Source organism: Danio rerio, chromosome 15 (genome assembly GCF_049306965.1).
Source record: "Danio rerio strain Tuebingen ecotype United States chromosome 15, GRCz12tu, whole genome shotgun sequence".
NCBI lineage: Eukaryota > Metazoa > Chordata > Actinopteri > Cypriniformes > Danionidae > Danio > Danio rerio.
The window spans coordinates 45,632,501-45,658,699 of NC_133190.1; the positions used below are offsets into that span (position 1 = coordinate 45,632,501).

The 26,199-nt window shown below is 37.9% G+C and overlaps 1 protein-coding gene across 4 annotated transcripts in view; it reads left to right on the forward strand.

Moving 5' to 3' along the window:
• Positions 1-26,199, forward strand: part of slc8a2b (solute carrier family 8 member 2b) — a 211,636-nt gene that overhangs the window by 156,036 nt on the left and 29,401 nt on the right. For all 4 annotated transcript variants that reach the window (XM_068213574.2, XM_073923170.1, XM_009291910.5 and 1 more), the window contains 3 exon segments: positions 6,921-7,058; positions 15,409-15,636; positions 21,230-21,574. In XM_068213574.2, coding sequence (XP_068069675.1) covers positions 6,921-7,058; positions 15,409-15,636; positions 21,230-21,574 — 711 coding nt within the window.

Here is a 26,199-nt window from a genome sequence, read left to right on the forward strand (position 1 = left end):
TATAGTAAATATATATATACTGAACATGGACATCTTGGCTAAAACAAGGCCAAATTTGGGCTATTGTTGAAAAATCGGTAGACGTCAACTATAATACGAACCTACACTATTCATCTTTAAAAACTGTCACAAAAGAGAGATAGATCAGTTAATCCTGGATAGCAAAACATGGGATTTTTAAATCTGGACTAATTTGATCCAGATTACATTTTTTTGAAAAACTGGGCTCTGGAGATTGTGAAATATGTCCCAGGTGTTGCTTTTTTTTTTGCAGTTTTTGTTTTCGTTAATCCATCAGAGGCTGCTGTGTACGCTTTTTCAGATCTCAAATTACTTCAAGTGACCACTCACTCGCAAGTACCATTCACGCCTGCTCTTCTCACGTAAATCTACTAGAAGCCGCTGTTGACTGACCGACTGACTGATCAACTGACCTGTCCCTTTTCCCCTAAACCCAACCGATAGTGTTTTCAAACACAATAAAAAGAGACCCAGCGGCTGCCTGATTTGTACCACATTTTCAGATCCACGTTCTTACCCTGTTATTTACCTGTTTGTTTTATTTTCTGCAATTTGTTTTTGTGTTAACTGCTTTCTGAACCCGTTCTTCGCCTAACTTGAACCCTGTTGTTGCGGTCAACTCCTCTCAGCGTCTCAAGTCCGCTGATGTAAGCGGCGAGCCACTGGGCAAACTGGTAACAGTGGAAAAGCCGTTTACATGGAGATAAGCGGTCAGCTAGTAAGCACAAAAAGAAACCGAAGCCATAGATGGCATCATATTGCTCCATATTGTTCGTTTTAAAAACTAAATTTAGCCATCCGTACTGACAAATGGGTTTGATAGTCTAAACATGGACATCCTGGCTAAAACAAGGCCAAATTTGGGCTATTGTTGAAAATTTGTAGACGTCAACTATAATACGAACCTACACTATTCATCTTTAAAAACCTGTCATAAAAGAGGGATAGATCAGTTAATCCTGGATAGCTAAATATGAGATTTTTAAAATCTAGACCAATTTGATCCAGATTACCTTTTTTTTTTAACTTGGGCCCTGGAAATTTTTTTCCACTTTTCCGCTTTTCCCTCCGATTTTTCAGATCTCAAATTACTCTCGCAAATGCCATTCACGCCTGCTCTTCTTACGTAAGTCCACTAGAAGACGCTGTTGACTGACCGACTGATTGACCAACTGACCCTTCTCCTTTTCTTAAACCCAACCGATAGTGTTTTCAAACACAATAAAAAAAGACCCAGCGGCTGCCTGATTCATACAGCCCCATATTGTTCATTTTAAAAACGAAATTCAGCCATCCGTAATGACAAATATTTTGGGCTTAATAGTCTAAACATGGACATCTTGGCTAAAAGAAGGCCAAATTTGGGCTATTGTTGAAAATCGGTAGACGTCAACAATAATACGAACCTACACTATCCATCAAATATACAGATTGGACTTAACAATCATTCCTGTGTATTTAATGACTGATCTACTGTAAGTTTGTATTATTGTTAGACGTCTATTATATTTTCACTGACGGCTCAAATTTAGCCTTGTTTTAGCCAACACATCTATGCTAATACCTCTATTAGACATCTAGACATTTTTAAAACACAAAACATGTTTGTTGGCTCCATATGTGTATATAGATAAGTAGATTCATTCATTCGGATTCATTGTACACTTCTTTAAGATGCTCCCAGTTGATGTTAGTCCGCATCTAGTAGTCATATATTTTTATTATCTGACAAACTATGTTTAACTTACACATAAACCTTCCAGTTTTCATTGACTTTACAATATCGTGAGATGTTTTAAAGTGCCTGAAGCAATTCATATAAGACTAAAGTCTTAAGTCTCAAGTCTTCACAATTAGCTAGTGTTGAATTTTTTTCAATACATTTTAAACATTGAACTAATTTCTGATAACTAATTTCCTTTGTCTTTCCATGATGACAGTACATAATATTTTCCAAGATATTTTGCAAGACACCAGTATCCAGTTGAAGGGCAATTTAAAAGCTTAACTAGGTTAATTAATGTAGTTTAATTAGGTTAAGTTTCAAACCAGGCTCTTTCTGAAAACTTACCACTATATACATTTCTGGAAAGCGCCAAATACCTCCTATAGAAATGTTTTTTTTGCAGTTTTTGTTTTCGCGAATCCACCAAAGTCCACTGTGTACACTTTTTCAGATCTCAAATTTCTCTCGCGAGTGTCATTTGCTCTTGCTGTTCTCACGTAAATCTACCAGAGGACACTATTGACTGACTGACTGACTGACTGACTGACTGACTGACCGACCGACCGACCGACCGACCGACCGACCGACCGATCAATCGACCGATCCTCCCAAACACCCCTTCTCTAAACCCAACCAATAATGTTTTCAAAAGCACTAATTGACCAGCGCCCACCCCCTTCCCTAAAGCCAACCGACAGTTTTAAAAAGCAATGCAGAAAAAGAAAAGCCCTCGTCTGATTTTTACCACGTTTTCAGATCTTACCACATTCTCACTCTGTTATTTACTTGTTTACTTTCTGGAACTGTTTTTTGCCGAACTCGAACCCTGTTGTCGCGGTCAACTCCTTTCGGCATGTCAGTCCGCTGATGTACAAGGCGAGCCACTGAGCAAACTGGTAACAGTGAAAAAGCCATCCACACGGAGCTAGTGGTCAACTGGTAGCGCTAAAAGAAGCAGAAGTTGTGGGCGACATCATACCGCCCCATAGCGTTTGTTTTGCAGCCGAAATTCAGTCATACATAACTCTGGCTATATATTTCGTGCTTTCTAGAAATGTATACAAGGTATGTTTTCACAATGAGCCTGTATTGATTTCTTATAACACATTTTTAAACATTTTAATGTCAATAACTATGATGACTATGAAAGTGCATTATATTTTACAAGTTTTGCAAGATACCAGTATCCAGCTTAAAGTTCAATTTAAAGGCTTAACTAGGTTAATTTATGTACACTGTAAAAAAAATCTGTAATTTGAGGGTTTATTTCTGGCAGCTGGGGTGCCGAAAAAAAAAAAAGGAAAATAACGGCCATTAAATTACAGAAATTTACTGTATAATAACGGACATTAAATTACAGAAATTGACTTAAACTTAAATTTCTAGAACATTTCTGTAATTTAACCTTTGTTATTTTACAGTAAATTTCTGTAATTTAACGGCCGTTATTTTACAGTTTATAAACCGTAAAATTCCAGATTTTTTTTTTACATCGTAGTTTAACTAGTTTAACTTCTGTAGAAGATTTCTTAAGGAGGACAATAATATTGACCTTTGCCGTTTTTATTTAATTTTTTTATTCCATCCAAACCAAAAGAAATGAGACCTTCTCCAGAAGAATATACATTGAGCTGTTATGAAATGAAATAATCTGTACCGGAAACTGAACTTCATTTACTATAGTATTATCTTTAAAAGAAAGTGCAACCCAAGCTCATTCTAAAAAACGTAGTCCCGAAGACGTTTCTGGAGACCGCAAAATACGTCCCGGGAGGCACATATTTGTGCAGTTTTTGTTTGCGAATCCTCTTACCAGCGATGTTCTCGCGTAAACCCACAAGAGGCCGCTGTCGAACGACCATTCGTCCGACTAGCTGAATGATTGACTGGGCGACCGGCCAATTGGCCGACCCACCCTCCTCTTCCTTTCCTAAACCCAAGCAGTTTTATCGATTGACCCGCCCCCCGCTTACTTCCCTAAACCCAACCAACAATTTACAAATAAAAAGCCGTCCAGAAAAAGCCCTTGTCTGATTTTTACCACGTTTTCGGATTTGACCACATTCTTAGCCTGTTATTTACTTGTTCACTTGTTTTGGATTCTGTTTTTGTCTTACCTGATATCTGGAACCGCTATCCCCCGGACTCGAACCCGGTCATCGTCTTCGTCGTGGTCAGCTCCTCTCTGCGTCTCAAGTCCGCCGACGTACATGACGAGCTAACCAGACAAACTGGTTGCGGCGGGAAAGCCCTCCACTTGGAGGTAAGCAGTCAGCCGGCTAGCGCAGAAGGGAACGGCATCACACTGCCCTATAGCGTTCGCTTAAAAAAAATAAAATGCAGAAATATGTACCTCCGGCTACATAATTCACGGTCCCCAGAAACATCCACAGAACTACTTTTCAGAATGAGCCTGGGTTGAGAAAATGTGTGCAGCTCTGAATAAGAACCAATGCCACACACACACACACACACACACACACTATAGAGCCTTCAGGACAAACCGGCGAAAAATATAGACTTAAACTCTTTCATTTTAGAAGAAACAGCTGAACCGTGACAGTTTGACTGACTCTAGGTGCAATGAAAGTGCAAACAGTCTTAACAATAAAAACACAATGGTGGAATTACGGTTTCTGACAGCATCCCGGCGCTTCATGGAGCTTTATTGAGTCAGTATGCTGCGTGTCTGTCTGTGCCTCAGGGGTTGTATACAGTTTGGCATCTCTCTGCGAGGCCGGAAAACAAAACTGTGCAAAGTATAAAATCTGTGGCCAGCTGGCATAAAGTGACCACTTTAAGACCAGTCTGGAGACGCAACCAGACCCTAGCAGTAGTTAGAATTTCAAATAATGCATATCAGTCATGCTAACATCGCATGGTTTCCACCTGATGAGTAAATGTGATGTCACTAATTAAAATTCATGAGCACAGAAATGTATTGCATATGGTTTTTAATTTGCATTTGCCAAACCCGCAAGGAAAATTAGATTGACTGGGAAAATTTCATTGTGGGAAATGTGCCATAATGTGCAGATGACCATAGATAAGGATAAAGAAGTTAAACGCCAATTTACTGCTATATTTGCAGTCTTGATTATATATATGCAAGTCATGTGGATGGATGGATGATGGATGGATTATAGACGAATGCATTGATGGATCATAGTAAAATGAAAAAGATTGATTGATTGATTGGTTGGTTGGTTGGTTGGTTGGTTGGTTGGTTGGTTGGTTGGTTGGTTGGTTGAGTGAGTGAGTGAGTGAGTGAGTGAGTGAGTGAGTGAGTGAGTGAGTGAGTGAGTGATTGATTGATTGATTGATTGATTGATTGATTGATTGATTGATTGATTGATTGATTGATTGATTGATTGATTGATTGATTGATTGATTGAAGTAATGGGTGGATTATAAGTAGATAGATAAATGATAGATTGAAGGGTGTATCATTAAAAGTAAAGATAAGTGGATGGATGAATACATTGGCAGGATGGATGGATGGATGGATGGATGGATGGATGGATGGATGGATGGATGGATGGATGGTTAATAGATGACAGATAGAATGGATCATTGGCATAAAAGACTTAAATGGATGAATTAATTGATAAAAGAAATGATGCATGGATAGATTATAGGTGGATGAATGGAAAAATAGGAATTATGGATCATTGAAAGAAAATATGGATGGATGGATGTATGGATGGATGGATGGATACATAATTAAATTCAAAGATGGATGGATAATAGATTGTATAGATTGGAAGAAATGACAGATGTATATATAATAGATAGAAAACTAGGAAAATATGAAAACTGTGGAGGGATGGATTAATTGATGAAAAAAGAGAGCATTGTGTATACTGCAACGATAAATGAATAAATGAACAGATTGTCAGGTGGCAGGTGGACAGATTGATGGGTAGAAGAATGGCTTGTTGGATTGACGGATTAATGGATGGATGAAATATAGTTGAAAGATTTGTAGGAAGGCGGATGGATAGATGGAAGGATCAATGGATGGATGCATGAATAAAAGGATGGGTGGATGGATGAAAAAATGGAAGAAGGAATTAGTGGATGGCCAATAAATCATGAATGGGTTGAATGAATCAATGGATTTACAGATGGATGGATGGATGGATGGATGGATGGATGGATGGGCGGAAGGAGGGATCGAAAGATTGATTAATAGGATGAAGGATGGATGGATGGATGGATTATATATGGATGAAAGAAAGTTTGGATGGATAGATAATAGAATAGATGGATGGATGGAGGAAGGAATGGATGGATGGATGAATGGATGGATGGCAAATAAATTGTGTATAGGTTGAATCGATCAATGGATGATTGATAGATTGATTAACAGAAATTAGATAGATAATAGAATGAATCGATGGATGGATGGATGGATGGATTAATAGAATGATGGACAGATGGATTATATGTGGATGAAAGAAAGTTTGAATGGATAGATAATAGAATGAATCATTGGATGGATGGATGGATGGATGGATGGATGGATGGATGGATGGATGGATGAATGGATACATAGATGGATTAACAGAATGATGGACGAATGGATTATATGTGGATGAAAGAAAGTTTGAATGGATAGATAATAGAATGAATGGATGGATGGATGGATGGATGGATGGATGGATGGATGGATGGATGGATTAATAGAATGATGGACAAATGGATTATATGTGGATGAAAGAAAGTTTGAATGCATAGATAATAGAATGAATCATTGGATGGATGGATGGATGGATGGATGGATGGATAAATGGATGTTAGAGGGAATGGATGGATGGCTAATAAATCATGTATGAGTTGAATCAATGGATTGAAATATGGGTGGATGGATTGATTAGTAGTATGAAAGGAGGATGAAAGAAAGGATGATAGATAATACAATGGATCATTGGATGGGTGGATGGATGGATAGAAGAATGGATAAATTGATTGAAAGATGGGTGGAGAGATTGATTATTAGGTTGATGGATGGATAGATAGATAGAAGAATGGCTTGTTGGATTGACAGATTAATGGATGCATGAATTATAGTTGGATGTTTACATGCTGCAAAAACTGTCCAGGTGTTAATTACTGATCAAGACTGACTGACTGCACGTTATGCTTAACTTGTTCTTGTCCTTTTTTCCAGGAAAAAGAGGTGACCATCACCATGCCGAATGGAGAAACCTCAGTGGCCACAGTGAGAATCTGGAATGAAACGGTGTCCAATCTGACTCTGATGGCGCTGGGATCATCGGCTCCTGAAATCCTCCTGTCGGTCATTGAGGTCAGTGAGGCCGTTTGTTACAGTTAACAACATAACCACCAATTACACTCACAGCAGATGGCTAAACCCTCATTAGCCATCCTGAGGTTTTACTGTTTCATTAGCAACATCACTACTCCATTAAACTGCTGCTCTGTCTGATCATTTCTCTTGCATTGAAGCATGATAAATCCATCATTTATAGGCTCGTGATATTAAAATATGAGCTTTTAGCATTTTCAAATGTATGGTCTGTCTTTTTGTGTATTTTCTTCATGATAAAAGAAACTAAATCTAAAACTAGAGTAATAAAACCGACTGGAATACAATAATATACATTTTATACATTGTATTAGTTTTACATAGATTGTAGAAGGATATGCATTTGTTTGTTTGTTAGTTTCCAATGAAACATTTCTTATTTTCATACAGTAATGTATATATTATAATTGGAATGATAATAAAATACAAATTAAAACTTTATAGACACATTTAAATAAAAAAGACAAAAAGCAAACACAACAAAATAACTAAAACCTAGTTCCCAATATTATCAAATACTTCAGTAATACTTCAACTGAATACTAATTTAATTAATTAAAAACAATGGGCCCTAATATACACCTGGCGCGACAAGGCACAAGACATGCATGGCATGATTTGTTGCTATTTTTATAACAGTGCAACAGTAATTTTCACGTTTTGCACCACGATGTTTGAAAAACAAATCCATTTGCGCCCCTTTGTGGACTCATGAGTGTGCCGGTCTGAAAAGGAAGTATATTAAGGCACATTGCTATTTTGTGAAACTGAACTAAAAAGCTGGTCTAAAGTCCAGTGCAGAGCCCGTTAGTTATGCTCAAAACACTCCCATAACTCGTTAAGAGAATAAGCACAGCCCAATTACACCATGCGCTGGGGCGCAGAGCATATTTTTCCATCCTTAAGATATCAAAAGGGCCCTGAATGCTTTTGCGCCAAACACTTTAGACTTTGCTCCTAGATTGTTAAAATAGAGCCTTATGTGTCTATGCAAATCTGGCAAGCTTTCTAATTTCTAATTGAAATTCTAAATTTCTCAGGTTTTTTTTTTCAGTGTAGTATATTAGTATTGCTTTGCTACATTTTTTTAGTGTAAACTATAGAAATAAAAAGCCTAAAAACGTTTAGGTGGCTTTGTTGCTCTTAGCTGGTCTTTAGGCTTAATTCCAGTCCTTTCACAATGGCTTTGCACACGTTATCTTTGGCCAGAACTTTTGGAGTGGCTTCATAGCACTTTCAGATGGAGATGTTAGTGAGATTCCCGCTGTGTGAGATTGTGAACGTGCTAATGAGGGTCCAGATCATATTTGTTAATGAAACACAGGACTCCTGGGTCATCCGTCTCAGATCTGTGCCACTCTGCGATGGATGGATAGATAGGTTCAGATTAGATAGATACATTTGTAGGTGAAAGAATTGTTGAGTGGATGGAAGGATGATTTAGATGCATAGACTGAGGTATAGGTGGATAGAAGAATGGATCATTGGATGATGGATGATGGATCTATGGAGAGATTGATAAAAGAATTGAACATTGGATGGATAGAAGAATGGATGGATAATAAATTATGTATGGGTGGATGCAGGGATGGACCAATAGATCTAAGATTGGATTATTGGTTTGAAAGATCGGTGGAGTGATGGATGGAGAGATGGAGGGATGGATGGATTTATAGGATGATGAAAGAATGTATGGATAGATAGATAGATAGATAGATAGATAGATAGATAGATAGATAGATAGATAGATAGATAGATAGATAGATAGATAGATAGATAGATAGATAGATAGATAGATAGATGGATGGATGGATGGATGGATGGATGGATGGATGGATGGATGGATGGGTAGGTGGATGGGTAGGTGGATGGGTAGGTGGGTGGGTGGGTGCATAAATGGATGGATGGATGGATTGATGGATGGATGGATGGATGGATGGATGGATGGGTAGGTGGGTGGCTGGGTGGATAAATGGATGGATGGACGGATGGATGGGTAGGTGGGTGGCTGGGTGGATGGATGGATGGATGGATTGATTTAGATTTGATAGAGACATTCGTAGAAGAAAAAAATTGTTGAGTGGATGGAGGGATGATTTATATGAATAGATTGAAGTATAGATGGATAAAAGGATGGATGGATGGATGGATTGATGCACGGATGGATGGATGGATGGATGGATGGACGGATGGATTTAGATTTGATAGATACATTGGTAGAAGAAAAAAAGTTGAGTAGATGCAGGGATGATTTAGATGTGTAACGCCGGGGAGTGACACCACAACAGAAGGTAGGATCCAATATGCAGGTTTATTCTTTGTCAGGCAAGCAGTGGTCAATACAGGTATGAACAGGTATGTTTGGGCAAATCCAGAGTCGAAGTCAATAAACAGGCAATGGGTCGAAAGGCAGGCCGCTAAAACGGATAATTAGGATAAACAGGGCTAAGAACAAAACACAGGAAGACAAGATCAGGATAACGCGTTGTAATGTCACTAAACAGTAAACAAGACTCGGCAAACTGAAGGGGTGAATGTGTGGCTTAAATACTGTGTGTAATCAGTCTCTGAAAGTCCTCAGGTGTGCAAATGTAATCAAGCTAGATGAGCGAGCAGGTGTGTGGGTGAAGAGCATGTATGAAGTTGAAGTCCATTAACTGGCAGATTTGTAGTTTCATGACTGAGGGTTTACCAGCGACATCTGGTGGTTTGTTCACTGGTAAACATGACAAGATGAATAGATTGAAGTGGATAAAAGATGAATAAAAGGATGGATGGATGGATGCACGGACGGACAAACGGACGGATGGATAGATGGATGGATGGATGGATGGATGGATGGATGGATGGATGCACGGACGGACGGACGGGCGGATGGATAGATGGATGGATGGATGGATGGATTAATAGGATGATAAAAGGATGTATGGATTGATATAGTAGAACGGATCATTGGATGAATGGATAGATGGATACATCATATATGGGTGGATGCAGGGATGAATTGATCTATAGGAACAATGGCTGGATAGATAGATAGATAGATAGATAGATAGATAGATAGATAGATAGATAGATAGATAGATAGATAGATAGATAGATAGATAGATAGATAGATAGATAGATAGATAGATAGATAGATAGATAGATAGATAGATAGTTTAATTTGATGATGGATGGATTATTGGTGGATGAAAATATGAACAGATTAAAAGATGGACTACTGGATGAAAAGTGGATTAATAGATAAAAAATCCATCACATGATTGAAAGACGTGTGGAAGGTTGGATTAATTTTTAGAAGAACCAATGGATAGAGTACAGGTGGATAAAGAAAAGATGGATGAATGAATAAACAATGGGTCATTGGATGGATTAATGGACAGTAAATTATGTATGGCTGGTTGCAGGGATGAATTAATAGACAGAAGAATGAATCAAAGAAAGATTGTTGGAAAAATGGATAGATTTTTAGGTGAATGTATGAATGGAAAAAAAATAGGTGGATGGCAGGAAATATGGATCACTAGATAGAAGAATGGATGATGGTGTCATTGGAGTCAAACAGCTCCATGACTCTCGGAGATGTAAGTGAGGCTCCTGCTGTGTGAGATTGAGCTCCTGAAATGAGGCTCCAGATCATGTTTATTAATGGAACACAGAACATTCAGCAGGTCTCAGATCTGTGCATCTCTGACTGCAAGAGACACTCACCACATTTAGCACATCAGCAGACCTTTGCTGCACCACATTTGTCTCTTCACATTAATTGTCATGAGATATAATGTGTAGGGACGTCTCTGCACTGGAGAGCTTCGCACAGAACAGCAGGATTATCACTCTAAAGCTAATGCTGGGCGGTGCAATGTGACAACATATATCGTTTGGACAAAATAACAGTCTATCATTTCATACCATGCTCTATAGTTTATTTTTAGGTGTCACAAAATACTTTGTTTACTTGAATAATTAACATAACAGTTAAGCCTTTAAATTGCACTTTAAGCTTAATAATCTTGTTATTAGGTTATTACACATATTGTGATATATATATATCATTATTAGGATATTAAATTACTTATACCATGGTGCAAATATATGTACAGTTGAAGTCAGAATTATTAGCCCCATGAATTAATAAACACCCCCCTGTTTATTTTGTCCCCAATTACTATTTAACAAAGAGCAGATTTTTTCAACACATTTCTACACATAATAGTTTTAATAACTCATCTCTAATAACTGATTTATTTTATTTTTGCCATGTTGACAGTAAATAATATTTGACTAGATATTTTTCAAGACACTTCTATACAGCTTAAAGTGACATTTAAAGGCTAAACTAGGTTAAGAAGGTGAACTAGGCAGGTTCGGGTAATTAGGCAAGTTATTGCATAATGATGGTTTGTTCTGTAGACATTCAAGAAAAAAATTAGCTTAAAGAGGCTAATAATATAGTCCTTAAAATGGTGTTTAAAAATTAAAAACTGCTTTTATTCTAGCCAAAATAAAACAAATAAGACTTTCTCCAGAAGAAAAAATATTTTCAGACATACAGTGAAAATTTCCTTGCCCTGTTAAACATAATTAGGGAAATATTTAAAAAAGAACAAAAAAATTCAAATTCGACTTCAACTATATATATATATATATATATATATATATATATATATATATATATATATATATATATATATATATATATATATATATATATATTTATTATAACATTAGATTACTTATATCATGATATATGTTATTATTAGGATAGATTACTTATATCGCAACATATATATCGTTATTAGGATATTAGATTAATTGTATCACAACATAAATATCGTTATTAGAATATTAGATTACTTATAGCATGATATGTATCGTTATTAAGATATTAGAAGACTTATATTGTGATATATATTGTTATTAGGATATTACATTACTTATATCATGCTATATGTTATTATTGTTATATTACATTTCTTATATCGTAAAATATATCAATATTAGGATATTAGTAAGATTACTTACATTGTGTTATATATCATTTTTATGATATTAGATGACTTATATCTTGATATATAGCATTATTAAGCTATATATATATATATATATATATATATATATATATATATATATATATATATATATATATATAAATATTATTAGGATAGATTACTTATATTATGTTATATATCATTATTAGGATATTACATTATATATATATATATATATATATATATATATATATATATATATATATATATATATATATATATATATATATATATATATATATATATCGTGATTAGGATATTGGATTACTTATATCATGATATGTATCATTAGCAAAATATTAGAAGACTTATATTGTAATATATCATTATTAGGATATCAGATGACTTATATGATGATTTATACTTTATCGTTATTAGGATATCAAATTACTTCCATATTGCTATATATCATTATTAGGATATTACATTACTTATATTGTGAAACATTGTTATTAGAATATTAAATTACTTAAATCATGATATATATTGTTATAAGAATATTAGATTACTTATATCCACAAATATATATTGTTATTAGGATATTAGATTACTTATCATGATACTTTTATTAGGATATCAAATTATTTATATCATGCTTTATATCATTATTAGGATATCAGATTGCTTATGTCAAGAAATTAGATTTTGATTATTTCACCCAGCACTAGTAATGCATCTCAGCAGCATAATCATGATGCATCATTCATCTTGAAGAACAGCAGTCTTGTGTGAAGGAGACGCTGAATATCTGGCTGATTTTGGCGTCAGAAGTGTGAAATCTCATTGCAAGCTCAGCTGGAATGGAGGCGCGGGTGAATTATCTGTTTGTCACAGCCCCGTCCCGAAGGTTCACTGGTGTAGATGTGGAGCGATATCAGCGATTGTGCCACGGTTTGAGAACAAACACCTGCGCTTTTCATTTCAGTCTTTCGGCTTCATCTTAGCCAAGGACGTTCGCTTCATGTTCAAGGATGTTCAGTGAATGTGTTTTATCTCGCCGCTGCATTGATTCTATTGAGCTTGAATAAAACCTAGTTCTCTTTGAGCTGATGTTGAACGATCTGTTTGTTGTTTTATTATTCTGTTATTGAATTAAACCCTTGAAAGGGGACCGTTGATATATATATATATTTTTTACAAGATGTAAAACAAGTATCTGATGTCCCTAGTGTGTGTGTGTGTGTGAAGTTTCAGCTTAAAATAAGACTCAAATAATGTTTTAATTTCTCTGAAACTACTCCTTTTGGGCTTTTATGCTAATTGTGTTACTTTGGCGACTCACTTGAAATTAAAATGAGATTGTGCTCTTTTCAAAAGAAAGTGGGGCTACAGATGCATATGTGTCAGCATAGTGGCAGATTCAAAAACAAGATTAACGTCCTATGCTAATGAAGAAGAAATGGTCACTAATGGGCGGGGCCACGTACAAAGGGAGAATGTCAATTAAAGTGCTTCTGCAGACTGTTTTTATCAAGTGTGATCATAACAAATTATTGTTAAAGCTGTTGTTGTTTTATTATTATTATTAATATTATTGTTATCATTATTATTATTACCAGCATAAGTATATTATAGTTATCACGTTATTAATAATCCATCATACTGTTAGTTAAATTCTTCTTAATATTATTCTTTACTTTGTGTTTGTATAATTCGTAATTATCATTATTATAGTAGTTTTTTTCTTTTCTTTTTTCTTTTTTTTATTATTCTCATTGTTTTGTCTGCTGCACTTTATTTTTCGACTCCCTTTTCTTCCTTTCCTTTTCTTCTATTCCTCCCCTTTTCTGTTTTTTTCTTACCCTTCTTTTCTTTTCCTCTCTTTCCTCTTATTCCTACAACTATTAATATTATTATTATTATTATTATTATTATTTATTATTATTATTATTATTATTATTTATTATTATTATTATTATTATTTATTATTATTATTATTCGTATTATTTATTATTATTATTATTATTATTATTTATTTTTATTATTATTATTATTATTATTTGTCCTCTCCCTGATTTCCCAACCTCCCATCACCTCTTCCCTTTTATCATTAATGGTATTACTTTTACTTTGTTATAATTATAATTTTTCTTACTGTTTTGACTTGTCCTCCTGTTATCTCCTCATTATCATAAGTATTCATACCATTGTCGTTATTAAGGTTACTGTAGTTGTTGTAGTAGTAGTAGTCATTGTAGTAGTATCGACTGCAGTTGTGATTATTGAAGTAGTAGTTGTAGTGGTTCTTGTAGTAGTTGATGTCGTAGGTATAGTGGTATCAGAAGTAGTAAAGTTGTTGTAGTAGTAGTAGTAATCGTTGTTAATGTAGTAGTATCAGTAGTAGATGTTGTAGTAGCAGTGATTCCTGTAGTAATATCAATAGTAGTAGTGGTAGTAGATGTTGTTGTAGCAGACGCTGTAGTAGTATCAGTAGTGGTAGTCATTGTTGTAGTAGTATCAGTATTAGTAGACATTGTAGTAGTAGTAGTCGTGGTTGTGGCTGTAGTAGCAGCAGTAGTAGTTGTAATATAAGTAACTTTCTAAACTAGTTGTTGGTGTAGTACTTGTGATTTATTATTATTATTTTGTCAGTTATTATTACTATTGTTCTTTCTTTTTAATGTGTATTATAATGTATAACGTTTTGAGGTTTAATTCAATATGCATAAAGAATGATGAATTATCCTAAATAGTCGTAATTATACACCTGCATAACATTAATTCTATTTGTATATACATATCTTTGTAGCATTAATCAGTGCTATTGTTAACCAAATCTAAAAACATTCATTCGTTCATTCATTTTCCTTTTTCAGTGGCCGCCACAGCGGAATGAACCGCAAACTATTCCAGCATATGTTTTACGCAGTGGATGTCCTTTCAGCCACAACCTAGTACTGGAAAACATCCATACACTCTCACATACACTCATACACTATGGCCAATTTTGTTTATCCAATTCACTTATAGTGCATGTCTTTGGACTGTGGGGGAAACCGGAGCACCCGAAGCAAACCCATGCCAACATGAAGAGGACATGCAAACTCCACACAGAAATGCCAACTGGCACAACTGGGACTCGACCCCGCGACCTTCTTGATGTGAGGCGACAGTGCTTGCCACAAAGCCACTGTGTGACACTGTGTTTCCCAGTACTGGGTTGCAGCTGGAAGGGCATCCGCTGAGTAACTCCACATTGCTCACTCCACATTGCTGTATAACAGACCTCAGATGTTCTCTGACTGTGAATGTGTGTGTTTGTGTGTGTGTTTCAGGTCTGCGGTCATGGGTTTAAATCTGGAGAGCTGGGTCCGGGCACCATTGTGGGCAGCGCTGCCTTCAATATGTTTGTGATCATTGGCATCTGCGTGTGGGTGATTCCTGAAGGGGAAGTGCGCAAGATCAAGCATCTCAGAGTCTTCTTCATCACAGCCTTCTGGAGCATCTTCGCTTACATCTGGCTCTACCTGATCCTGTCCGTCATCTCACCTGGAATCGTGGAGGTGTGTTTATGTGTGTGTGTGTGTGCCAAAATATAGTCCTCTTTTTTATTTCTGGAAGTATTTTCCCAATAGAGATTTAAAGTACACATGAAATCAGAACTAACCATATTGATTTTGTTAGCTCGCATTACCAGTTTTGTGCATGTCATTAAAAGAAAAACAAATAGTTTGCTCTTGTAATCTGAAACTGAAATCTGAAAATGCCCTTGGTGTTTGTTTTCAGTTCAATTCTCAGATTAGGTCTGACTAAAGTATTGGGCGTGGCTAACATATAAACCACTCCCCTCCAGCTGTCAGTTTTGACAACAAACTGAAATTATGAGCAGGAGGAGTCTGTTAAGTTGTAATAACTCTCCTCAAACCCTTTCCCCCAATCTTTTTTTGAACGAAATGCCTAATTTACTACATCCAATCAGCTCGCTGTAGACAAAACAAGCCATGCCCACTGTTGTCTAATTTATTATTCTGTTTCTAAAAATGAAAAAAAATCTAATTTTCCCTAATTTTCAGGTTTGGGCCACGTTGTTTAAATAGGAAATCCATTTGCGTTACTTTTTGGACTTTTGGGTGTGCCGGTGGAGGTTTCTTAAGGTGCATTGTTGCACTTTGCTATTTTAAGGAACTGAATTAGACTGCGCCATTACAGTGCTGTTTTAAGCGCTGTTTAAAGAAAGCCATCAACAGTGCCTTAAATGTTAGCGTGAAACAGAAGTTTTTTATTTTAATTCAGTATCGTGACAAGTCTAATACTGCATTCACATCAGACGCGCGAGGGATTTACATCAAGTCAATGCAATGCAAACGCACGAATAAACATCCTGCGTCGCAATATGCGCGAATGGCGAGGTGCGAATGACGCAAATTGTGCGAATGGCGCAATACACACAAATGGCGCAGCGCGAATTAAGCGTTTTTCGCGCAAATTACTCAGCTTCGAAAATCTCAGCCGACATTCGCGCCGCGTTAACCAATCAGAAGCTTGCTCTTGTGGGGGCGTGATTGGGACGTAGAACCTATTGATAGTGTCCCGGGGGAAATCCTCCAAGCGACACCGACAACAAGTCATCAAACTGGGCTTGGCTCAATCAGAAGCACTGCTAAAAGCCTCCGTCATCCAGGTTCCGTTTCCTGGAGGAGTTCATGAGCTCACAGAGCTGGATGCACCTCTGAAAGAATCTAGTGGACTCAGACACGGCCCTAAACGTATCGACACTGTTCTTCAGCCTTCATAAAGCACATGAACACTGTTATTTTCTTCATAACATCCATGTTAGCCATTTAGCAACGAAGCTAGTGTCACCGGGCAGACAGAAGCCCTGCACATCACATGAATCCGCGTCTGTTCTGAAGCGAATTTGATGCGCGAATAAAACGGGGTTTGACGCGCGAATGAAGTGAGTAAACTCAAATGTTCACGCAGCAATTTACGCGTGAATAGCGCGATTTATCTGCGCATTCCACGTCTGGTGTGAACACAGCATAATATAGTGAAGGAATCAGTTCATTACTCGAGTTTGATAAATGACATCTAAAAAGTGTGTTTGGGAAAGAAAACATTAGCTAACTAGTGCCATTTCCCTTAACTTAGCTGAAAATGAGCTCTGATATCCCTTTTTATTTTCACCATTCATTCAGAACGGACCTTCGGGTCACTCGGAAGGAGGTGGAATAATACATTTGTGTCACTTTATCCTCGCTGATAAGATATACAGCCAAGTACACAACGTTTCTATGCAACTCCCAATGATACTTCCGGGTTTCTTCCCACTGCAGCCTCGACTTTGCTTTTAAAAATGGCGGCCTCGTGAAATCAGTCTATAGGAGGTAACATTCAATCGAATCTGAAACGACGGGCCCAATTTCCAATCACGTGATCCAGTAACAAAAAGTTGCTAGATTTGTTCATTGTTACTTTTTACAAAATTTGTAGCTAAGGGGGTCTGAAAAGTCTTTAAATATAGCGACAAAGTTGCTAAGTTCACAACACTGAAAATACTGACCTTAAAATGGTTTTTAAAAACTTAAAAACTGCTTTTATTCTAGCCGAAATAAAACAAATAAGACTTTCTTTAGAAGACAAAAATATTATCGGAAATTCCTCGCTGTTAAACATAATTTAGGAAATATTTAAAAAAGAAACAATTCACACAAAAGCGAATAATTTTGACTTCAACTGTATATTTAAAAAGCTTTTTTTTATTTAATGTCAACCTTTCTCTTATTTGCATAGTGACTTTTTAAACGACAATTAAATCCCTTTAGTGAGTGGCTGAAAATCTCATTCTCATTACTGCGGAGTGAGAAATAATAATATACTGTAATGAGAATCTAAAGGGAATCACCATTGAGAATATTGAGAGACTCCATGTAATAGTCTGGAGATCTTACAGTACAATGAGTATTTGTGAGTTAGATAGGACTGTGCTTAATTGCCATTAAAAAGTGTAAAGAGAAGAAAATCCCAATGCACTTTCATTAATGCAGCATCTTTTTTTCTCTCTCTTTTGGACTTTACTTGAAATGTGACCCAGACATGATGTTTGGAGATTTACTCATATTTACATACAGTGTATAATATGTATGTGCAACATCACTGTCGCTCTAAATGATTATAAATGTTGTTTATCCTCTGGTACTTCAGACAACAAGACCATATTGAGTCATTTGTAATGGTGAAGTGAGCTGGTGCCAGGCTGTTTGTCTCTGTCTGGTAGAGTTTAGTTTAGCTGGAAGAGCCACTTTGCATGGATCGTAGCACACTGTTTGTTTTATTTGTTGTTGGTTTTGTTGGCTATGGTGTTTTTTTCCCCTCTTGTATAGACCTTTTCACAAGACTGTTATTAGGTCAACATGATCTTAAATAATTTAGATCTTAAAGAATAATTTTAGACACTCATCTTTTAAAAGGGTTGGGTCTGGTGTTATTTCGATAACAGTGCTAAATTGATGCTTTTAAAACGATACCAGAGCCAAAAAAGGTGTCTGAAGCGATAATTTTGATCCACAAAATTATTTGACAATTTTTTTTTAGCATTTAAATTGAACAATATAATTGAAGTTTATTCATTGGTCTTCAATGAACCTAAACGAGCACATGTCACTCCGCTGCTAGTCCGTTTGCACTGGCTGCCAGTTGCTGCTCGAATCAAATTCAAAGCTCTGATGTTTGCCTACAAAGTGACTTCTGGCTTGCTCCTTCTTATCTGCGCTCACTTCTGCAGATCTATGTGCCCTCCAGAAACTTGCGTTCTGTGAATGAACGTCGCCTCGTGGTTCCATCCCAAAGAGGGAAGAAATCACTTTCACGAACGCTCACGCTCAATCTGCCCAGTTGGTGGAATGAACTCCCTAACTGCATCAGAACAGCAGAGTCACTCGCTATTTTCAAGAAACGACTAAAAACTCAACTATTTAGTCTCCACTTCACTTCCTAATCTGCAATTGCGTCTCTGAATATCACACTAACTGTACCAAAAAAAAAAAAAAAAAAAAAACTAATACTACTAATACTTCCCTTCTTAGACTTTACAGACCTGAAACTTGCCTATAGCACTTATTCATTGTTGCTCTTAGTTGTGTAAATTGCTTCCTTGTCCTCATTTGTAAGTCGCTTTGGATAAAAGCGTCTGCTAAATGACTAAATGTAAATGTAAGTTTAAAATATGCATTAATTCATATTGTAATAGATTTAAAAGCCCAACATTGAGAAATATGTAGTTAGATATAGACAACAAGATGAATTAAATATCACGTTTAACAAATATAGTCAGATTAGATCTAACAGTAGATCCTTGATGAACAGTCCGATGTGCACAGCTCTCATATGGGTAGACGTGCTCAAAGCACACTGCAGTGCATGTCAGTGTGTGTGTGTGTGTGGGGTCATGTGATGTGCATTTTCAGCGGTATAGTGTAGAGCAGGGGTCTCAAACTCGCGGCCCGCGGGCCATTTGCGGCCCTCAGTGCAATATTTTGTGGCCCGCGCCAACCGCTGTACTCTGACAGAATCAGCGGGGAGGGAGAGCGCTCCCCGCTCCGCTGATTCTATCCGTACACAGCGCGCTTGTCACTCAATGCACGTTGTCGCGCGCGTTCTGATCAGCTGTGTTGTAGCACGCGTACTCAAGAGCGGTGTTATCGCGCGCCTACTGAAGGGCGGGACCTAGGGTGTGCCGCGTCGCGGGGGCACTTTTGATCATTTTGGAAGGGCACTTTCTATGCAAGACTAAAAAGGGCATGTGCTCTGCACAGGTTGAGTCCTATGTGTGCATGTGCCTGCCCTGCATCTTATATATATTGATATTATAGGTAGATACAGACTGGTACAGACTGATGTGACTGGAGTGGGGTGGGGGCCTTTTTTTAGGTGAGGGAATGGAAGTTTTGAGTGAGTTCCCCCACTTTTTTCCTTAGGACTTCAATAAGTCAAAGTACAGGTCTAGACTTGATGATCATCTTCAAGCCATACTGAGGGTCTCAACTGCTTCCGCTCTAAAGCCAAATGTGGTTCAGATTTGTGAGAAGAAGCGCTGTCAAGTCTCTGGCAGCAAGGAGTAGGCAAAAGATGCCATGTTCAGAAGAACTGTTCATAATCTTCACTCAATCTTCTATTAATGTTCAGGACACTTCATGTTCAGAAGAAATAATTACAACTGTTAATAATGACATTTGAGGACTTTTTTTTGTGAAATCCCTTATGCGGCCCAGCCTCACCCAGACTTTGCCTCCTGCGGCCCCCAGGTAAATTGAGTTTGAGACCCCTGGTGTAGAGGGAGAGCTGTTCAGAAACGCTAGGTGAAACGCCAGTGTGGACGCGGATCGTTTTCATTCTAAAAAGCCATTAGTATTAGTGAAAACAAGGCCTTCATGTAAGCTACTTAATAGTAAAGTAAAAGCTCCAATCACACAGAGCAGCAGCGTTTGAAAACTAAAACAGCCTCTTCGGCGTTTTTGTAACAGGCCCGGCCGCAGAACTTTGACTTTAAAATGGTGTTTGAAAAATTAGAAACTGCTTTTATTCTAGCCGAAATAAAACAAATAAGACTTTCTCCAGACGAAAAAATATTATCAGACACACTGTGAAAATTTCCTTGCTCTGTTAAACATCATTTGGGAAATATTAAATAAAGAAAAAAATATTCAAAGAGGGGCTAATTATTTTGACTTCAACTGTATGCGTGCTTTGATGCACCGCTTGATGCTTCTTATATTCTTGTCACAATACCAGTGGCACCGAAATAAGGCACCAAAATTCGTGTGCTGATTCGGTCCGGCACATAACAGTTATAAAAGGACCCAAACCTAGTGTTTAATGCAGAATCTATGGGGCAGGACAGTAAACTTGACATTATTCTTTCTTCTGGCTGCCGTTATCAGTCTCACACGATTGTTTTCCTTTTTCTGAAAGTCTTAATAACACCATCATGAAGTTTTTCTTTCATTATTCCAGCAAATACGATTGTAAAAAAACTCTCCTATTCACTGTGCTTTAAACTTACCAAACTATGACGACTTCTGCTTCTGAGAAACACGGAAATGTTAAAAGGCTCCATTGACTTGAATGTGTGTGTGTGTGTGTGTGTGTGTGTTGTAGGTATGGGAAGCTCTGGTCACTCTCTGCTATTTCCCCGTCTGTGTGATTCTGGCGTGGATTGCTGACCGGCGCCTGCTTTTCTACAAGTACATGTCCAAGCGCTACCGTGCCGACAAAAGGACAGGGGTTGTCGTGGAGACGGAGGGGGAAATGACCCCGAAAGGGATGGAGATGATGATGGACGGCAAGTTTCCACTGAGAGCCGGAGACATTGGAATCGGCACACAGGAACATTACCAGGATGGGACCGGCCACACAACCGGCACCATGGCAACGCTGCCCAACTCCAACAGCACCACCGTTTACATGGACGGTGTCAAAGACCTGGACGAGAGCCGCAAAGAAGTGAGGAAAAAACACATGGCTTTTAAACATAAACATTTAAACACTACCTGACTCAAGTCTTGTCACCTATCCAAAATTTAGGAACAACAAACCATTACTTGACTTCTAGGTGATCATTTGGTATCAGAAGTGGCTAATATGAAAGGCAAAGGCCTCTAGATTACACTTATTTTACCAAAATAAACTATGATCATGCCTTGAATTTTAATGATTTAATTAGGACAGTAAGGTCTGACTTTGCTTAGACAAAAGTATTGTCACTTAACAGAAACAATGTCCAGTATAGAATATAAAGTCATGCTGCAGTGGAGACAGAATGAATATTGTGTATGACACCCATGAGCTGGGAGGACTGCATCCATACATCTCTGCAAATAACTTCTCAATAAAGTCATCTGGAACGCCAAAGAAAGTGTTCTTGCAGGACTCCCAGAGTTCATCAAGAATCTATGGATTCATCTTTAATGCCTTCTCCTTCATCTCACCTCAGACATGCTCAATAATGTTCATTTCTGGCGACTGGGCTGGCCAATCCTGGAGCACCTTGACCTTTTTTTGCTTTCAGGAACTTTGATGTGGAGGCTGTATGAGAAGTAAGAGGAGTGCTATCCTGCTGAAGAATTTGCCCTCTCCTGTGGTTTGTAATGTAATGGGCAGCACAAATGTCTTGATACCTCAGGTTGTTGATGTTGCCATCCACTCTGCAGATCTCTCGCACATAACTCCAAACCATGATTTATACTTCACCAAACTTGACTGATTTCTGTGAGAATCCATGCAGGTTCTAGTAGGTCTCCTGCAGTATTTGTGATGATTGGGATGCAGTTCAGCAGACGATTCATCGGAAAAATCGACCTTCTGCCACTTTTGCAAATGATCAACTAGAAGTTATTAACGCAAGTTATTATTTGTTGCTTTTACGACTGAGATCCACGACAAGACTTTTGTCAGGTAGTGTACAATAGCAGTAACAGATAGATTAAGAAGCTCACCCTCTTAACACTGTACTAAAAAGTTTAATGCCTCTAAAGCAGTGGTACCCAAGCTGAGGGGGTCGGGACTTTGTCATTTTTCCCAAAAAAATGTATAGATTTTATTAAACTATTAGAAGTTACATACTTTATCCATAACATACAAAAGATAAAAAAACTACATCAACTTCCGGGGCTTTTTTTCCCATTGGTTTGCAACCACTTGATGGTGATTACCTTAAACCAGTGGTTCTCAAACTGTGGTACGCAGGCTTACTTCTAGTGATACGGAGAGGAATCACTGAGTAATGAGTTTGATTCGTGCAATAACACAAACAACGCATAAAATGTTGGCGTCATCAGCTGCTTAAAATATATTTAATTGGCGCAGAACTAGAGAAAGAAGTGCGTGGTGCTTGCAGAGCAGATACTTGCTAGAGCAGTAGTCTCAAACCCTCGGGCCACAGACTGGCACTCGTCTATAAATCAATTGGCACCGGGTCGCACAAAAAATCATTAATTATTTCTGTTTTATTTATAATCTGAGTCTGAACTGAACGATCATTTATTTATTTTGAAAATTGACCATATTCTCGTTACATCTCGGTCACTCGAGTGCCAAAATTTAACCCACAGGCTAGCAAAATGAGTACTGCAGCACGACGCACTTGTGTATTCCAGGTAGAGGTCTGCATTCCCACGGCTGTCCCGCGGGCGCCGCGGGACCCGACCAGATTTCTACGGCGCGGATGTAAATTTCCGAATAAATCATGGGAGCGGTCGGTAACGGGTTTAATTTGGGACGGGAGCAGGCTGTCTAGCAATATCGCTCCCGACTCCCGAGTGAGCACGCGTATGTAGGTGTGTAAATTAAATATTAGTTAAATGTTTAGCTTGTTTGTTGCAGTGTGTGTGTGTATGTATGCGCATGCGCGAATGAGAGATGTGAGTGTGTGTGTGTGTGTGTGTGTGTGTGTGTGTGTGTGCGCGTGCGCGCGAATGAGAGATAGAGAGCTTTGCCTCATTGCCTGTGTTTGTGCTTGGTGCTAATGAGTGTGTGTGTTAGAGGGCGCGCGCGCGAATGAGAGAGAAAGCTTTGTCTGTGTGTGTGTGCTTAGTGCTGTGCGTGTGTGTGTTTATACAGACAGCTTGTTATAGGCTGTCTGGACTGTATAACTGGGTGATTTTTCGGTTTTGTTCTCCCCCCGCTCTTTAGCGGGATCGGGCGTGGTGGATAGAAAACGGGGCAGGTCGGGCAGCGGGACATCAAGTGCTTAATATAAGCGGGAGCGGTCGGGTTCCGGCTAAAACCTGGCGGGTGCGGGCGGGAGCGGGATTCAAAATTTAGTCCCGCGCAGATCTCTAATTCCAGGTGTCCCTAGTTGAAAACATCCTAACTTTTCAGAATGCCGCACTGCGAGTCACGTGACAATAACCGACTGATCGGCTTCATATTTTGTATGGAATATAATTTCCTTAAATGAATATGACTCTGCCTCATTTTTGATCTGTGCAGTGCTGTAGCTGCTTAATTTGGCCAACTACGCTACTTTGTTTTAATACCGATGATTATGGTGGTACTTGGAAAGACAATTTTTTTCTGAGGTGGCACATGGTGAAAGAAGTTTGAGAACCACTACCTTAGACTGTTGATACAGCCATAGCGTTCAGTTGCAGCAGATCGATTTATGGCACCATTGCTGCATTTTGTGAAGGATGCATTCGAAGGGCACTGTCTCGTTTCAAAAAAATTCAAGGCTCCTTCACTCTCAGAAATAAAGCTACGCAAGCTGTCACTGGGTGGTACCTTTTTAAAAGGTATACGTTTGTACCTGAAGGGTCCATATTGGTACCTCAAAAGTATACAAACGCTAAGCGTATAAACAAATCGTGCTTATATAGGCCTTTTGGCATTCGCGCATCGTTGCACACAACGTTTGTATATTTACAACCATCTCCGATGATAGTGCGGTCGCAAGTCACTGGTATTGTTATTTTGGGGGTCATGTACTAAAATGTTTGGGAGCCCCTGCTCTAAATCAAGGATATGCCAACTTAGTGTTAATTTTTTATATACAGTGGCACACTGTACAGTTCAATATGAAGTACTATACGAAGTAAAACATAAAAGCAATGTCAATGAAAGAACAAATTTACCAATGTATTGAAAGGACAGAGGACACAAATATCATTTTAGACAAACCTTTAACAGTTTGTGATGATCTATCGTTCAGAGCGAGATTGTTCCAAGGACTTATGCCAGCAATAGGAAACTCCGTTTTGGGAATTGTTAAGATAACCTTGATCAAAGATCTTAACTCGCACTTGGACTGTAGGGCTTAATAAGCTCAGCTAACTATGCTGGTGCCATTTCATGCAGTGCTTAAAAAACACGTAACATTGATGTTACATAATAGAATATATGTTATTCTCAGAGTACTTCTGTCCTGGAGAGTTTAGCTCTAACCTTGAAACACACAAACCAGTGACTAAATGTTTGGTCACACTTGAAAACATTGAGTCTGATTTTGAGCCAGGTTTGCACCCCGCTAAACGGATGACTTGTGGAAAGATTCAAGGCTTGTGTCCCAAAGATCCTTAGTTCTTTGGTGTCATTTTCCTGCTCTCAATTGCGTTGGAGACTGTCCAATCTCAGATCTAAAATATCAAACATGTTTGATATTTTCTGACTTTTGATCGGGCTGCCTGTGACAGTACCCCCACAATAGCCAATGAGAACAAGCTAACTTCACCAACCATATATATCACGTTCTTTTATAGCACAGCAGCTGAAAGCATGTCACAGAAAAGTCATGTTGTATGTCCCAGGCCTTCCAGGCAAAGGAGATTTGGACATCGGCCCTCCAGGAGGGTAATTGGACAGCTCTGTCCTAAAGGTACATGGTGATGGGAAGAAATCAGGTGAAACTTTGAGTATAGACAGGCCGAAAAGTTGCATGGGTTAACACAAAGCTCCTGAGGATCCCAAAGTTTGTTGGCAAATACGATACTATTTAAATACATTTTATTACCATATGGTTTTTGTGCAGAGGTGTCTAACTCAGTTCCTGGAGGGCCGAGCCCTGCACAGTTTAGTTTAGTTAAACTGTGTAAAGCTGCGAAGCTGAGTTTGACACCTGTGCTTTAGTGGGTCAAACTCGTGTCGCTCCAAATCCACATGACACCCATTCCTCTTTGTTTCAGGGATGATATTATGCAGAATTTACTAGCTGCTGTTTCCAAAACAGTGAGAATTACCAGAAAAACCCCAATAAATTCCATATTCTTTAAGTAGCTACAGTAGTCAACATTTGGGTAACAAAAAAGGTTTGACAGGTGGAGTGTTGTCCTAAGACAAGAATGGGTGTTGATCAATAGTTTTAGGACAACTTTGATGAAATGTTTTGATCCACTTCAAATGTCCATTGCTGTAGTGCAATGTCCAAGTAGGGCTGACAATATGGCTGAAAACATTAGCGAAATTCGAATTGTATTCAAATTATAAAGGCAATAATTAATGTTAAAGGAAAAAGTATGGTATTGTCTGCGATACCCAAAAGAGGGTTCATATATATATATATATATATATATATATATATATATATATATATATATATATATATATATATATTGAATATTTGAATATATATATTG